The 16,404-nt window shown below is 37.1% G+C and overlaps 1 protein-coding gene across 1 annotated transcript in view; it reads left to right on the top strand.

Moving 5' to 3' along the window:
• Positions 1-15,611, top strand: part of mmaa (metabolism of cobalamin associated A) — a 34,336-nt gene extending 18,725 nt beyond the window's left edge. The window contains exons 4-6 of the mRNA XM_052040831.1: positions 9,303-9,388; positions 12,009-12,158; positions 14,993-15,611. Coding sequence (XP_051896791.1) covers positions 9,303-9,388; positions 12,009-12,158; positions 14,993-15,280 — 524 coding nt within the window. The 3' untranslated portion in view covers positions 15,281-15,611. The remainder of the gene's footprint in view (positions 1-9,302; positions 9,389-12,008; positions 12,159-14,992) is intronic.
• The last annotated feature ends 793 nt before the right edge of the window (positions 15,612-16,404 follow it).

Below are 16,404 nucleotides of genomic sequence, written 5' to 3'. Positions count from 1 at the left end.
GTGTGGTGATATATACAGAAGAAATAGGAATGAGCCAAACATAGATGCTTGAGAGACATCAGATGGAACCATATAGATTCAGAATAAGAAGACAGTTCAGGAAAATCTCTAACTTTATCTGAAGAAATAAAAATGGAACCCAGCACCCACATGGATGCTGATGGAGAGACTTTGGAGGATGTAGTCATTTGTCGAACACCGCAAATAGTTTGAGAAGTAAAACAGGTGGAAATGGATTATCTTTGTCACAATCATACATTGGATGGCTTTAGTAGCTGTTTTTGTTCTATGGCATGGGTGAAAGCTTGATGAAGGACTCCAAACAAAGCATCTGGGAAAGATGGGCATAAATTTGGGAATGTTGAAAAATAAATAGACAAAGGTGCACAGAAAGTGATCATTGAAGAACCAGACCAATACACAATATTCCAGGTGTGGAAGAACCTTGAAGATTAATTGAAGTTTCTAGGCAATGTGCAAGCTTTGATCTATAAATATTATTTGAAATGTTGGTTTTACTTCTATTTTTTCATTATGGCAAAGTGTGATGGGATTATGTAGGGATCTGGTGAGACTACACCCAGGATATTGTTTATTGGTCTAGTCTCCATACCCAAGGAAGGATATTCTTAGAATAGAGGGAGTGCTACAAAGTTTCAGCAGATTAATTCCAGAGACTGAGGGTTGAATGTTACCCCACGAAGAAAGATTAGGCAGACTGGGCTAATGATCTCTGGAGTTTAAAAGAACAAGAGTTAATATCATTGAAAAATTCAAGATTACAGAGATTGACAGGATAGATATAGGGATGACCAGAACTTGGATTACAGTCACAAGGGTGGCATAGTAATGCAGCATTTAGTGCTATTGCCACACAGCTCTAATGACCCAGTTTGAATCTGATCTCAGTTTCTTTCACCTTCTTACCATGCGAGTTTCCTCTGCATGCTCCAGTCTTCGCTCACATCTCAAAGTTATGCTGGTGGGTTAATTGCCTATTATAAATTACCCCTCCTGTAAGAGATGATAGGAGAATCAGGGTAGAATTAATGGGCATGTGAGAGAGAATAAATTACAGGGAAATAAGTGAGAGAAGTGGGACTGACGGGAATGCCCTCAAAGCCAGCATAGACTCAATGACCAAGTGGGGCCTCCAATGTCATAAGAAAGTTAGAGAAAATACACAACTAAGGGCTTGGTCATTCAGGACCAAAATGGAAGAAATTTCTTCACTAGAGTGTGGGAATCTTTGGAATTCTCTGTCCAAAAGGATCTTGCATGCATTCAAGATGCATGAAACCAAAAATGCTGGAATCAAATCAGCCAGCAGCCATGAAAAGAGAAACAGTTAATGTTTCGGATTAAAAACCCTTCACCAGAACTAGGAAAGTGAGAAGAGTTAGTTTTAAGTTGTAGAGAGGATTGGGGGTGGGGGGTGAAATTGATAGGACAATGGGAAAATTTTTGATAGGGTGAGCCTAGGATTGTTTAGATAATCTTAATATTTATGGAGTCATCTGGTTAATAGATTAATGAGGGCAGTTTGAGAGAGGGAGAGAGAAAACAAAGGGTCATGTTAAAGCCATGAAATGCAAGTCAGAGCTGCTGTTAAAATCAAAAAATAATACTGGAGATGTCCAGCTGTATGTGGAGAGAGGAAAAATCAGACCAATATTACAGGTGGACATTTTACAGTAGAACTAGCCAGTTCTGATTCAAAAAGGAAAAGTGAGTTGATTTAAATTGTTGAATTCAATACAGAATCCAAAGGCTACAACATGTTTAGATGGATGATGAGATACTGTTGTTCAAGCTTATATTGGGTGTCTTTGGAACAGTGTGGGAGGCCTCTACTCCTGGCCAGAGCAATGACAGGTTTACCTGAGTACTTGCTTTCTATCCTACCAGCCTTTGCATTTAATACTTCATCCTTTGTAATTTCCAGCACCATCAGTAAGGTTCCACCACCATTAACTCTTTCCCTTTTCAGCATTCCAAAGGGACTGTCAGGATATAGAAAATGGAAAGGTGGGCTATCTGTAAGTGTTGAATTCACTGTTGAATTCTGAGAACTATAATGTGCCTAGTGAGGTTGTTGTAACCAGCTATTCCTCAAGCTTATGCCAGGCTTCATTGGAATAGTGTGAGAGGTCAAAGTGGGAATGAACATAAGAAATGAGCAGGAGCAGACCAATTGGTGCCTTTCATTCAATTTAAATCATGGCTGATCCAATCTTGACCTCAATATCACTTTCTTGCTCTCACCTATGTGGTCAAAGCATCTGTCCGTTTTCAGTTTGAATATATTCAATGTCTCTGTCTCCACAAGTCTCTGATAGTGAACTCCAAAAAGTCATACCTCTACAGGAAGAAATTCCTCCATGTTATATGGGTGACCTCTTATTCTGAAACCATGTCTGCCCCACCAGTTCTAGATCTACCCTGACAAGTGGAATCATCCTCTCTCTTAAATGTTTCCATAACATTACCTCATTGTTTTAGCTTTTAATGAGTTAGGGCTCAACCTGCTCAACTTCATCTGGGATAAAGGTGCTGACATAGGAAGAATCAAACCAGTGAACCATCTTTGCCCTGCCTCCAGTGCAAACCTTGCATATGGTCACTTGTGGTCTTACCAGCTCTTTCTTCAGTTGCAGAATTGGTTTGAGAATTAAAGTAACAGGCATTTGCTTTGACCTCTGCATTCTCCCTTCAACCCACCCTATCCTGTTCTACAACCTGTGTTTAATTTCTAATCCTGATGAAAGGTCATTGAATTGAAATGTGAGCTATTTCTCTCTCCACAGATACTTCTGTTTATATTCTGCAAAATATTAGTTCCTTCATTAAGGGACATAAACTCTTTTGTGATGTGGCAACACATTAAGGATCATGCATTACACACTAAAGAATGACTTCTTATTGAACAGCTGCATTGATTGGTTTTATAACCATTTGTGGAATCAACTTTCATCATTAACTGTTCTGCAGTAAGGATGAATGTGTAAATTGCTGGAGTTATTAACTTTAGCATATCATTGTGTAGCAAGTACCTTAGCAGCTGCAGAATGTCAAAAATGCAGTATCATGAGATGAATATTCATTAATCTGGAGAGAAAACTATAGAGGTGCATCAGTGGTTTAGTCAAAAAAGGATGAGTGTTATGGTGATATTTGTTTTTGTAATTTCCTGTTGTGTATATGAAGTTATATTCTTCTTTCTGGCAAAGAATCGTTTGAATTATGCAGTGTCTTCCACTGTGGAACAGCAACATCAAGGCCAATATGACTTGGTAGTTTTAGTAGTTGGATCATCATTTCCTGCACGAGGAGTAATTGAACCTTTTTTCTAAAAAAAAGTATGATCAAAATAATTCTACTAAATTATGAAGCATTGAATTAAATGGTGAAATTAAACTTGTAAAATTGATGTTAGCTATCTAGTAAAATAGATGTGAGATATCCCTTGAGAGTAATTTAACTTTGATGTTGGAAAGCCTCAAGTCATCAATCAGTACTCCCTCTGTTGCCGCTGTTAGTCTACTTCCTCTCCTTTGGACAGTCAGCAAAGGGACTTGCTTTAGACTGTACTCTTGGTCACATGAAGCTGCTGTCTGGGATAGCTAGCAATGGACCAAAAGTGAGCATGTTGTGTGAGAGCCACTGGTGAGAGTAGAAACATTGACTTTGTGAGGGGAGATGACCATGTCTGGCTCCACACCGTCAGCAGGCCAGGTAGATGATGGAGTACCAATCTGCTGTGACTAATGATGCACCCTCATATTTTCAACCTGTCTAATCCCTGTTTTCTTCAGATTCTGAGCAGCATTTTGATTCGGGGATGGTGTGGCATGATAGTGGTAAACAAAATTTCAGTTTCTGTATGAGGTCTCAAAGACATAACTCTGTTCCTGGTGGAGAACAGCAACTTGCTCATGTGGCGGTTCCCTGTTCCCAGAAAACAGCAAACTTCTCAATAATGGCATCTGTCTGTTCCTGGTCATGGATGGCATTTCACTGTTCAGTGAGAACATCAAGTGTCATCCCTCTGCTCAGTGACAGCAATCTATTGATGAGTCGCAGCTCTTTTTTATTTTGAAGATCAGCATGCTGGTATCAGGGAAGAAAGATCAGAGCTTTACTTGCATCAACATTATACAACATTGACGTACTAAGATAACAGAATCAGATTTATTATTACTAACTTATATGAACTGAAATGTGTTGTTTTGTGGCAGCAGTACAGTGCAAAGACATAAAATTACTATAAAAACTACAAAAGTAATAAATAATGTAAAAAAAAATAATGGATTCATAAACTGTTCAGAAATCTGATAGCGGAGTCCTCCACTTGTGCTTCAATGGATTGTTTTACCCTTGCACAGAAGTATCACCTCTAGAATGAAAGTGATGCTCTCTTGGTTCTGCACAATCATTTGCTATGGATGGGAAATTGAGTTCCTCCATGTTTTTTTTGCAACTTTTGCACTTGGTCAGGCAGGCCAGACAATGCATAACCATCTCAGTAAGGCCACCCTAGCCACCTCATAAAAGATCCATTTCATTTTTCTCAGCTGAATCCTCTGGGGCAGTATGGATATGCAGACACCTCCTTCAGAGCCTCCAAGCCAGACTGTTTTTGCCTCTGGTGTCTGTGTGATCGTAGAAATAGGGATGCGCCTTGTGAAATTTTAGAGGTTGGGGTACCAGTGTGTGCATTTTTGCAGCAGTGATGGCTTGTGTGAGAACCCCTCAGACCTTTTGATCTGAGGAGGGTGCTGGTGTAAGCCCACCACCCAGTATTTGGGGAACCTTGATAAGCAGGTGCAACAGAAATTGCTGGAAATGTCCTCTTCCTTTCTGCAATTATTGAACACGTGGAACTATTCAGAAAATCCTGGTATAGTGTAGTTGCCTAATTGGTCACCATGTTTCTTTTTCCTTTTCACTTCACCTGGAAATTCTGCACTTCACACATGCAGCAGAGATGGACTCTGGTTTTAGTCCATGTTTTAGCAGATTTCCATGCCATTTCTCTCTCCGAGTTGGATAACGTGCTGCTCCTATGTTAATTAATACAATAACAACACAGTACTCGGATATACTGATGTATTTGAATAAGTAAATTTAATTTTATGGTACGGTGTTCTGAGAATTTACCAGTATTTTATAACTTTTGTGTTGCAAATTGTAAATATGTTATCTTGAACATTGCATGTTATTTGGCCTATGTATTGCTTAGTTTGTTCCTCTTGACTTATAAGACCTCAGGGAGATGGAAATGTGGTGCAGATATGGAGCAAGTTTGTACAGATTGGAATTGAAAAGAGTGTTGCTGTTTGCTTTAGTAGCATTTTGGCAGTATACTAAGCTTAAATTGGATTGATAGGAGTGGGAGGTGACTGGGAGCAGGTCACTTTGTAATACAGTGCACTGCAGAGAAATTTGTCTTTTGATATCAATGGCAGTGACATTTGGGGTGCAAGCTACTGAGTGATTCTTGGCAGTGAGCACAGTATCAGGCAGCAGTGAGTTGTGTTAACTTTCTGAAATTATTGGAGTGAAGAAAAATAAGGGGTCTATTAGAACTAGAATAGGAAATCCCAGAATTAAGAGACTGCTGGAATCTGAAATACTTTAAGAATGTTACAGAGCATAGAGGAGGACCCAAATCTGGAGGAACATAGGGAGAAGTCATTGTGACTGCACTGGCAGAGGAGGGGACGGAAGATCATAAATTTTGCTCAAGTTAACGATGCTCAGCGTTTGACATAATACAGCAAGGGATAGCTTAGGGGAATCTGGTCAGATCAGCCCATGCCCTGATCTTGGCCATCAAGAAATAGAATTAAGTCTCATTAGATCTATGGAACTAGGAAATTGAACACATGCTACTGACTGTAGGACAAGATTTACGCATAAAACATCGCTTGTCCTATTATGTGTTAATGGTTATACTATTTGGACTGCTGATTTTTTTGAGAATGAATAAATGAAACTGTAAGTACATGTTTTGCACCTGTAGTACAGATCTGTACTAATTAACTAATTCTAATTAAGATATAATTAAGATCTAAAATTAACTAAGATCTGTACAAATCAACCTATTAATGCAACATTTGCGATCTCAGCTGACAGCCTTCCTGACTTGTAGAAACTCTGGGTTACCATTTTCTCAGGAATGGTATCCTCACATAACCTGTGGAGTGTCCTGTAAGGAAAGAACAGTTCTCGGGCTCAGAGGAAGATGATCAGGAGCAATTTCTGTGGTCCACCACTGGTTAGGTCCCAAGGATGCCGGACTAGAGAGTTTCAATTTGTGAGGATTCAGCTGCTATGAATTTTTGGCAACATTTGCCTTTTTTTTAATAAATGTTTGCATAATAATTGCATTTATTGCTCCTTTTAAAATCCCTGCAGAAGAGGGTAGCAAGGATGTTTCAGGTAGGAGCTGGGTATAGGAGTAGTTCAGTTGAAATGAAATTTTTTGTTAACTCGAAAGTATACCATTAATCTTTGTTTCCCAATTCTAATTTCTGTTTACAAAAATCATTACAGTAAAATGCCAATTGTTGGGAAATCCTGATGGTCTGCAATTAGTCCAGACGCTTATTGTTCCAGAATGTGAGCCAGGGTCGAGAGTGCAGTCAGGGCTGGGGACCGGACAGTGGGCTGGGTGTGTGGCCAGCGTCAGCATTGGGGTCTGGAACACCAGGGGTTGAGAACGTGGGTAGATTTGCAGCCAGAGCAAAGGCCTGGAGTGCTTATATATTTCCCACTGTTTAAAATTGCCAGAGTCACTGGAAAATTTATTATACTATTGTGTAACTTGTAAAAAAAAAATAGTGAAATATATTGTATTAATCAGAGTAACATTCAGTCGTCAAGAAAATCTACTTGTCTAGCACTACCAAAGTCAAAAGGTGTTAATAGGGTTTTACTGTTTATTTGAATTCTAGGTAATCAGGCCATTTATGTGCTTGGGTAAAAATATCTGATTTGTACCCAGTGAATTAAAATTAAGTAGTTAATAGCATGCTGCTCATGTTTGAAGTGTATGAGGATGGGGGTTCAGTCTTCTGCTGAACTTACAAAGGGCAGCAATGAATTTATTCTTGAAATGCTAACCATGAGAACAAAATCCATAACAATAAAGTAAAATAAACTCAGAAAAATTGTACTATAATCAGGAAGACCAACTAAATTCATTCAATATGATCATTATGTTTAAAGGCTTAGATAAAAGAAAAGATGTAAATTGAACATAAATGTCATATAAACTGGTTGTGGTAATGGTAACAACAATACAGAATTATGCATATGACATTTAAAGGACATTATAGTTACTTTCCTGGCTGTGACAATCTATCAGTTTTGCTGGACTCTAAAATTTATTCTTTCTTCTCCTGCCAGATTCTGTGATCTTTATTTCAGGTCTTAGAATCCCAATGCTTCCCAATTCCAAGATTGTCCCCAGTGCAAAAAATCCACAAAATCCTCCTTAATGTTCCTAGATGCTTCAGAGAAGTGTTTTAAATAAAATTTAACACTGAGCAATATGAGATATTAAGACAAAATCTTGTTAAAGAGGATTAGTTTTAAGGAATGTCATAATTGAGGAGAAAGCAGTGCACAGTTGAAGGCACTTAAGGAGGAAATTCAGAGCATAAGACCTTGGATGTTGAAATCACAACCACAATCAATGCTTGCAAGATGCCAGAATTAGATGAGTGCAGAGATCCCAGAGAATTATGGGATAGAGGGGCAAACCCAAGGAAGGAATTTAAACTAAGAAGCTATTTTACAAGTCGAAACATTTTTGTTCTGAGATACATGTAATAAAACCTGTCATAACCTGTGCCACTTAAGAGTTGCTAGCCTGTGTAAACACACAGATTTTCCATGTTATGGTAAAACAAAGTATTTGGACTTCCTTTCATCTGGTTCTTTTATCCTTGTATTGCTGTTTTGCACTCTTTTTTTTCATTGGGTGGAGGAGCATGATGTGAAAGAGAACTCCTGATTACATTTTCCAAAAGTTAATGTGAGAAGAATGTAGCTTACTGCTCTCCAACTTCATTTCTATCATTCTTCCCTCCCTAAAGTTCCTCTTACTGCTTCCACATTCCATTCAATCCCATATCTCTCTGTGTTCACTTTTGCTTCCCACCACCTCTTCACTCCCCTTCCACTTTGCACTCCCCTCACTCCTATGTTTTCTTCCTCCTCATTCCATTGATCATGAACAGCTTGAAGCTCACTTCACTCACCCCTTTAAGTTTCCCCCAGACAGGCCCACCCGCCAAGAAAATTTCAGAAATTGAGATTGAGCTGCAAGGGTATGGTGGCTTGAGTAGAACCAGAAGTGAGCAAACGAGGAAGTAAAGACACGTGAATAAATGGGTGATTGAGGGTGCAACAATTTGTAATTGGAATACTAAGTGGAAAGGCAGTGGATAAGTATTACTACAGCAGAAAAAGGAAAAAAGATAGGTCTTAACTTTTCCATAGAGATTTGGCACAGAATTCTTAATAATATTCAAAGAAGTTAAGATTTCCAGGTTTTACAACATCCCATTATTGATCATTTTCATTATTTCTGGCTATTTAACTTCATTAGCAATATGGAAGTAACTAATTTCTCAAAACTGAACTAAAATTGGTACCAAATTCTGGTTTTGAATTGCATGGAGATGCAGTTTTTTGTGACTTTTCTCTGTAAAATGTTAAAATAAATCTGATACAGATTCTGACATGTTAACTAAAACATTAACTCAGTTTTCCTCTCCACAGTTGCTGCCTAGCCTGCTGAGTATTTCCTGCATTTTCTGTTTTTATTTCAGATTCCTAGCATCTACAGTAAAAGCGTTTATTTGAACCGTACTAAACTAGATTTTACAAATTATTTGATTGAATAAGAACACAAGAAATCGGAACAGGAGTAGGCCATTAGACCTCCTTGATATCCAGAAAACTAGTAAACTAAATTTTATATGAAACCATTATGGAAATTATTTAAACAAACAGAAAGAAAAAAGGCTCATCAAAGTGGTGTGAGATTTCATTTTTGCAATCAGTAGAAATTGAGATTTCCCAACTTTGCCATTGTTTCATTAGATGTAGTTTGAGAATTTTTACCCTCATGTTCTGTTGGTCATCACTGAAACTATTTAGTTCCTTGTTGATCATGCTTTTCAACAATTTTTTTTGATTGATTAACCCTTCTGTTTCCAGTTGCTTGATGTAGTTTAACTAAACCATATTTAGTAAAGCAATTTGAATGTGTTTTCTGTTTTACACAGGTGTGGGCCAGTCTGAGTTTGCAGTAGCAGACATGGTGGATATGTTTATATTGTTTATTTCACCAGCAGGGGGAGATGAACTCCAGGTGAGATGGAAACTGCCTAATCATTTTGTTTTAACGCATTGCTCCTTGACTTATGAAATTAAAGAATAAATAGAAATAGCATATGATGTAAAGTAAATGATTTTCTTCAAGAAAATAATTCCATGTAATTTTTTTTCATTTTCATAGGAGGATAAACAAGCCTTTGAGTTGCAAAATAGTATTGAAAATTATGATTAAGATTAAAAGATATGGTTAGATAAAGAAGGCAATTCTGAGCAAGGACACAGAGGTAATTCACAGGATGTTGCTTGGGTTTGAGCCCATGGAATCCAAGGCAAGTTGGCAAACTGGATCCAAAATTGGCTTGACAATAGGAGGCAGAGGGTGAAGGTGGAGGATTGTTTTTGTGTTTGGAAGCCTTTGATCTGTGTTGTGCCACAGGAATCGGTGTTGGGACCTTACTGTTTGTTATATACATAAACAGCTTGGATGTGAACGTAGGGGGTATGATCAGCAAATTGGCAGATGACATGAAACTTGGTGTTGTTGATGGTGAGGAAAATAATGTTCGGCTAAAGGATGATATTGATCAGTTGGTAAAATAGGCAGTGCAATGTCAGATGCAATTTAATTCTAATAAGTGCAAGGTGATGCACTTTGGGAGGACTAATAATGAATAGTAGGGCCCTAGGGAATGTTGAGGAACAGAGGGACTTTGGTGTACAAGTCCAAAGATCCCTGAATGTGGCACACAGGTAAATAAATTGGCAAAGAATGCTTGCTTTCATTAGCCAAAGCATAGAATATAAGAACACAGAACAACTTTATGAAATATTGGTTAGCATACAGCTGGAATACTATGTACTATCTGGTTACCACACTATAGGAAGTATATGATTGCACTCAAGAGTGGGCAGAAGAGATTCACCAGGATGTTGCTCAAGATAGAGTGCTTCAATTATGAGAAGAAACTGGGTTTGTTTTCCTTGGAGTGAAGAAGGCTGAGGGTGATATACAAAATCATGAGGGGCATAAATGGGATAGAGAGTAAGAAACTTTCCCCTTTAGCAGAAATATCTAATACTACAGGACATAGATTTAGGGTAAAGGGTAAGAGGTTTAGAGGAGATCTGAGGCAGAATTATTTTCAACCCAAGGGTGCTTTTAATCTGGAACACGTTATCTGAGGGAGTCAAGTAGTCCGTCATTTGAGATGTATCTGGGTGAGCATTTAATCAAAGCATAAAAGGCTAGGGGCTAAGTTCTGATAACTGGTTAAGTATAGATGGGTATTTGATGGTCATCATGGGCACAGTTAGTGCAAGTTTCTGTTTCAGTTCTCTATTATTCTGTGACTCATTCTGCTGAGCCCTCTTATCCCCTGTTGATATTATGTAACCTATTTGTCTGGATGCTCATTCAGGGTATGTATTTATCCTGAGTGCTGAGGATTATGCCTATAAAGACATTTCTCAGTTCTTTCCTGATTTTTTTAAAATATCCTCTTGGTCAAGTTACTTACTGTTTTTTCTGTTATTAATATATATCACTGCACAACAGAACCTTAAATGATAAAGAAACAGCTTCGAAATTGAGAAAAGTTAGATGTACTGAGCATATTATTTATCCATTCTATGTTGCTTTTTATTTAAATATTCGATCTTCTCTTGTAAGAACTTACTTGTAACTAGTAAACTTACTTGCAACTTGTAAGCTGGTGATTACTAGAATGTTGCTGGTATCCATAAGATGTGGTTATCTATAAATCTACTTAATACACGTGAAAGATCATTTGTCGACAAGAATGTCACAGTGGAACACAATCCTGTATTATCCTAATTGTTAAAAGTGCATACTTTTCAGCAAGAGCCATTTGTATAGTTGTTAGGAGAGGAGACAAGGATTTTTTCCCATTTCCCCAATTTATATTCCTTCACTTCATAGCAACTTCATTGGGCAGAATGGATTCTTTCAGCCAAGTAGAATCATAGACTCATACAACGCAGAAGCAAGTCCTTTGGCCCACCAAGTCCATGCTGATCATCGAGCACCTGTTTACACTAATCCTACATTTAGCCCATTTTATTTTCCCACATCTCCATCAACTCCTCCCAGATTCCACCACTGACTTGCACACTTGCGGCAATTATCCTACTGACCCGCACTTTTTTGGGATGTGGGAGGAAACTGGAGCACACAGGGGAAGCCCGGGGAGTCATAGGGGAAACTGCAAACTCCACAAAGCACGGGAGATCTGGATCAAACCCAAGCCACTAGAGCTTTGAGGCAGCAGCTCTACTAGCTGTATTATTGATAGCAGCTGTAAAACAGTCAGTAGCCAAGATCATTACCTCTTCCATGAAAGGGAAATTGGGATGCAACAGAAAATTATGAAAGGAAAATATTGAAATTTTAATTCAATATCCACAGTTTGTTTAATTTCATGTGCTGACCTCAAGGACTAAACTGTTGTTTGATTATGTATAATTTTGATCTCTGTTTGGTGCCAACTTAAAATTAAACTGAACACTGTGAGATTCCCAAATGGCTTTAAAAGTTTCCACAGTAACTTGCAGGGAAGGATTTAAAAATATAGAAAATATTATTGCAAGTTCATTAAGCAGATTCCAAAGGAGTTCAATTTTCTTTTCTTCCTTAGGGAATTAAACGTGGTATAATAGAGATGGCAGATTTGGTGGTTGTAACGAAATCTGATGGAGATCTCCTTGTTCCTGCACGAAAGATCCAAACTGAATATACAAGTGCTTTAAAGTTGCTTCATAAAAAGTCCAAGAGCTGGAAGCCTAAGGTTGTATGCATAAAGTATGGATGATGCATGGTTTACAAATGAATTCCTTAGCTTGATCTTAGTCTTATACCAGTATTAATCTCAGAGTCTCTGAGATACCATTTAATGTTTGATATTTTCTTTCTCTTTTTTTACTTAATGAAGTTGTAGTTTTATATTATTGGTGAATTTGTGATTATCATATTAAAACATAGTTGTCAGGAAATTGATATAGTCAAAAATTTGGAATATGTTCCAAATAAATGATTCCTGCTCTTGCATTTAGAAATTCTGTACTTTCATTACACAGGCACAATTTAATATTACAAACATGTCCAAACTCATTTTGCAGTAGAAACATTTGGATTTTCCAATCTGTACCCCAGCATGCTTAGCCCTCTTAGAGCTCTAAATTATATAAATTAATATTAATTATTCCCTTAATTCATTCACCGAAGTGCTTTGCATTATAGTTCCTCATCCACCAAGTGCATACTTAAAACAACCAATAAGAAATCTTTGTGCATTTTGCTTCACAGAGCAATTATTGAAGCAGGTACTCAGTTTGCACATTAGATTTATTTTTACTGTTTAAGAGTGTCCCGGAATCCCTAAAGCTACTTCATAACTCAACACCAGTTCATCCAGACTCTCCACAGTGAAGGGGCAGTTCTTGAGTAAGCAGTCAGCCAATATCAAAATAAAAATATTCTGCGAGACAGAAAGGAGAAGGTGGCTGGATTGGAGGCTGTTGGGGGTTACTGAGGGTAGGGGGCATGGAGATGGATACTGCCAAAGTGGACTTAACTATTGAGCATCCATTGAAAGGAGATCCTAGCCAAACAAGTGAACAGTGATCAAGTGCAAGTAGAAAAAAAATTGCCTGGAGCATATTGAATTTTCCAATCCCATGGAATTAATAGTCAAGATGTTTCAAGTTGTTCAGTTTACTTTATCCCCAGATTTGGAATTTGAGGGAATGGATGTGATTCAGTCTTTTACTGCCCCACAATATAACAAAATAACTTAATCTTCAATTTCAGAACTGTGCCATTTTGTGCACAATGTTGACTTTCCATTTCCCATTCAAAACAACCCTTTTTCCAGAATGTGATTTTGAATTTAATCCAAATTAGATTATTATATACTTTTCATCATGCAGAGTCTTGCCCAACGTTCCACAAAGAAACCTTATGCAGACTTCATTTATAAACCTAGGTATTATCCAAACGTGGGTCTAACAGTTGAAAGGCAAACTGATGTTCTAAGCTGGGCACTACAGTTGAAAAGTTTGTAGAAGTTATGAAATGGAGAGTATAACTAGGTTGTAATCCACTTAGAGCTGTTCTTTTTGAATACTTGTTGTACATCTATGTAATTTGATCTTGGGTCCACCACACATTAACAATGTGTATAAAAACAAAAGTTGCTATTTATTCGAAGTGTCACACATGTATGCCATTTTTACTCTTGATTAACTTAAATAACTATCGTCTGTGTCCTGCCTTGCCACTTTCTATATAAAAGCAAACACTAATAAATTAAGTCGCTCATTTATTTTCAAATCTACCAATGAAAAACCATCAAGGTTTACGAAATGAAAAAAATCAGATAACTAAAAATTTTTTCCTATTTCTTCATCTTATTTTCTTTGGATAAATACTGTTTATTAGTTTTCAAAAATTTGTAAGAGTTTCCACTTCCTCAATATTGCCTAGGTTTTGTGAAAAGTCAATTTAAAAAGAATAAGGCTGCAGGTAATAGGTTGTGTGCTGGTCTGTTTTACTGTCCTCGGCCTCATTCTTTCTCCCCTTCTCTTAGTACATCCAAATTCCTTCGTATCCATTCATCATCCCATGCTTCATTCAAACCCTAACTCTTTCATCTGAACATCCATGAACATCCAAAACCTTTTACCCGTCTGTTCATAGGCCAAACATTGGATTTGAAATTCTACAGAAATGTCTTTGTCTCCTGCTTTAATGGCTGAGAAAACATCGAAGGATTATAGCAGAGAATACTCCCCCTCCACTCTCATGGAATTTCAGAGTTGCAAGCCCAGTTTTTTTCTATCCTCTATGTCTTTTTCTAGCTAACAGTACATCTATAAAATAACACATAGTTATTCCACATAGACAAAGGAGACACTTGCAGAGATAGTAAGACAGAAACAATGAGAAAATAAATGGCCACCAATTAGAAACACCACCATGAAAAAGGTTCATCACATCCAACCTGATAGGGTGAAAAGACTAATGATTTATTAAAAAAAACAGAGAGAAGGTCTTAAATAGTAACTATAAGCAGAGGTTGCAAAATAGTTACAAAAAAGATAATGTTTTTTGTAGTGACCAATACTATAGTCTAAGAACAAAAAAGCAAAAAAAAAACTTCAGAAGCTAGAAATCTGAAATAAAAATACAGAATGCTGGAAGTACTTAAAAAGGCGGCAGTATAAGTTTCAGAGAAGGGGGAGGGGTGTGGAAAGAACATCTACAATAAGGTGTTGACCAATGTAGGCTGAATGGCACACATTATTTGTGGTTCGCAAGTCTTCATCCTCTTCCAGCACCACCACTGTGCTTCAAGCAGTCTTTTTTTTAATGCCATAGACTAGAATTAGTTGTATTTGAATATATGGTATAACTATCATTATAAAATGTTTACCTTCCAACTTGCAGTGCCATGGAGCTTCATCAGTTACATGGTGGTGTAGATTTGGATTTACAGTTTGCATAGTATTAGGTAATTATTGGAGTTTAGTGATTAGAAAAAATATGTTGCTTTATTTGAGGTGTTGTCAAATTAAACATCCATTTGTGAGATAAGTTTATGGATTTTCCTTTCTTTCTTAGGTGATGCGTGTGTCTTCAAAATATGGAGAAGGGTTTACTGAACTCTGGGAGAAAATGGTAGAATTCCACACCACATTAGTTGCAAGTGGTGAGTTGCAAATAAAAAGGCAAAATCAACAAAAGGTGTGGATGTGGAACATAATCCGGGAGAATATTACTGAGTACTTCTGTAACCATCCAGCTGTGAGGAATCAAATTCCCAGTTTAGAAGAAAAAGTCGTCAGTGGTGACGTAACTCCTGGACTAGCTGCAGACATCCTTCTGAGGACATTTTCAGCAGTGGAATAAATACTGTAATTGTTGTAAATACTGATTGATTATAGATTATATATTTATGAAATGAGCATGATATTTGCAATGGTAATTTCTAATCATTCAAAGAGTATTAAGAAACATTCCTGGGTGATTTGTTGGAATTTTTATGTTGTAGCATCTTTATGGAGATTTTATTGTATTTCTATTACTCAAAAATAAAAACCTCCTTTGTGTTTATACAGAATATTTCTTGGACAAACATACAAAGTGATCTGATTTCCTGTGCTGAGCCAACATGATTGTATTTTCATTTTCACTTTTTCAATTTGATTGCTCTAAGGAAATAAAAACTATATGAAACAGCTTTCCATGAAGTAGTATCTTTATTAATGTAAGGTTTTACCATATTGCAATCAACTTCTATATAGAATGTTAACAAAAAATATTTTATGCACATAACTTTTTTTTCCAAGTATGTACGTAATAAGAAAGTAGTAGTTTTTTTAAAAAATGCTTTCTCCCTGTGATTTTTTGACATACTTTGCAAGGTTTTCTGCTGCTGATAATTGTATGAATTCCTGTAGAATAATTGTACTTTGGATAAACCTTTGGGAGGGGAAAGCTTTCTATCATATGATCTAATTTTGTCTAACTTTACCTAGGAAAAACAAGCATTTATTTCACTTGTTGAATGCTATTTCTATGGATTAACTTTATTGGTTGAAGTACCGGTCATTTTGGGGCTTGTACTTCATTTCACCAGCTAGGCTCTGCTTCATTCTTATGACATAATATGCATCATGATTGCAACTTTTGAGACGTAATCTTTTGTATGACTAATTTGGAGCAACAATTATGAATGTAGTTTATGTGTTAACCTTTCTTCTGTTGCAGAAGAGTGGGAGAGTATCTCTAAAATCAACATCAAATGTGGACAGAGTGATCCGGAGTTTGAACACTGTCATCATAGTCCTATTTTGTAAAACATTTGGTACACCATTTCTGCATCAAGTGACATAGTGCCCATGCTCCACATGGATTTGAGTTGGAGCCTTCTATATTGTGTTAGGTCAAAACATGGAGGCTGGGCTATTGAGTTAGAGATTAGATGTCTTTTGGTTTCAGGAAGATCACATTGGCCTTCCAATCAATGGAGC

The sequence above is a fragment of the Pristis pectinata genome, chromosome 2 (assembly GCF_009764475.1).
Source record: "Pristis pectinata isolate sPriPec2 chromosome 2, sPriPec2.1.pri, whole genome shotgun sequence".
Lineage (NCBI taxonomy): Eukaryota > Metazoa > Chordata > Chondrichthyes > Rhinopristiformes > Pristidae > Pristis > Pristis pectinata.
This window is presented reverse-complemented; position numbering and strand designations above follow the sequence as displayed.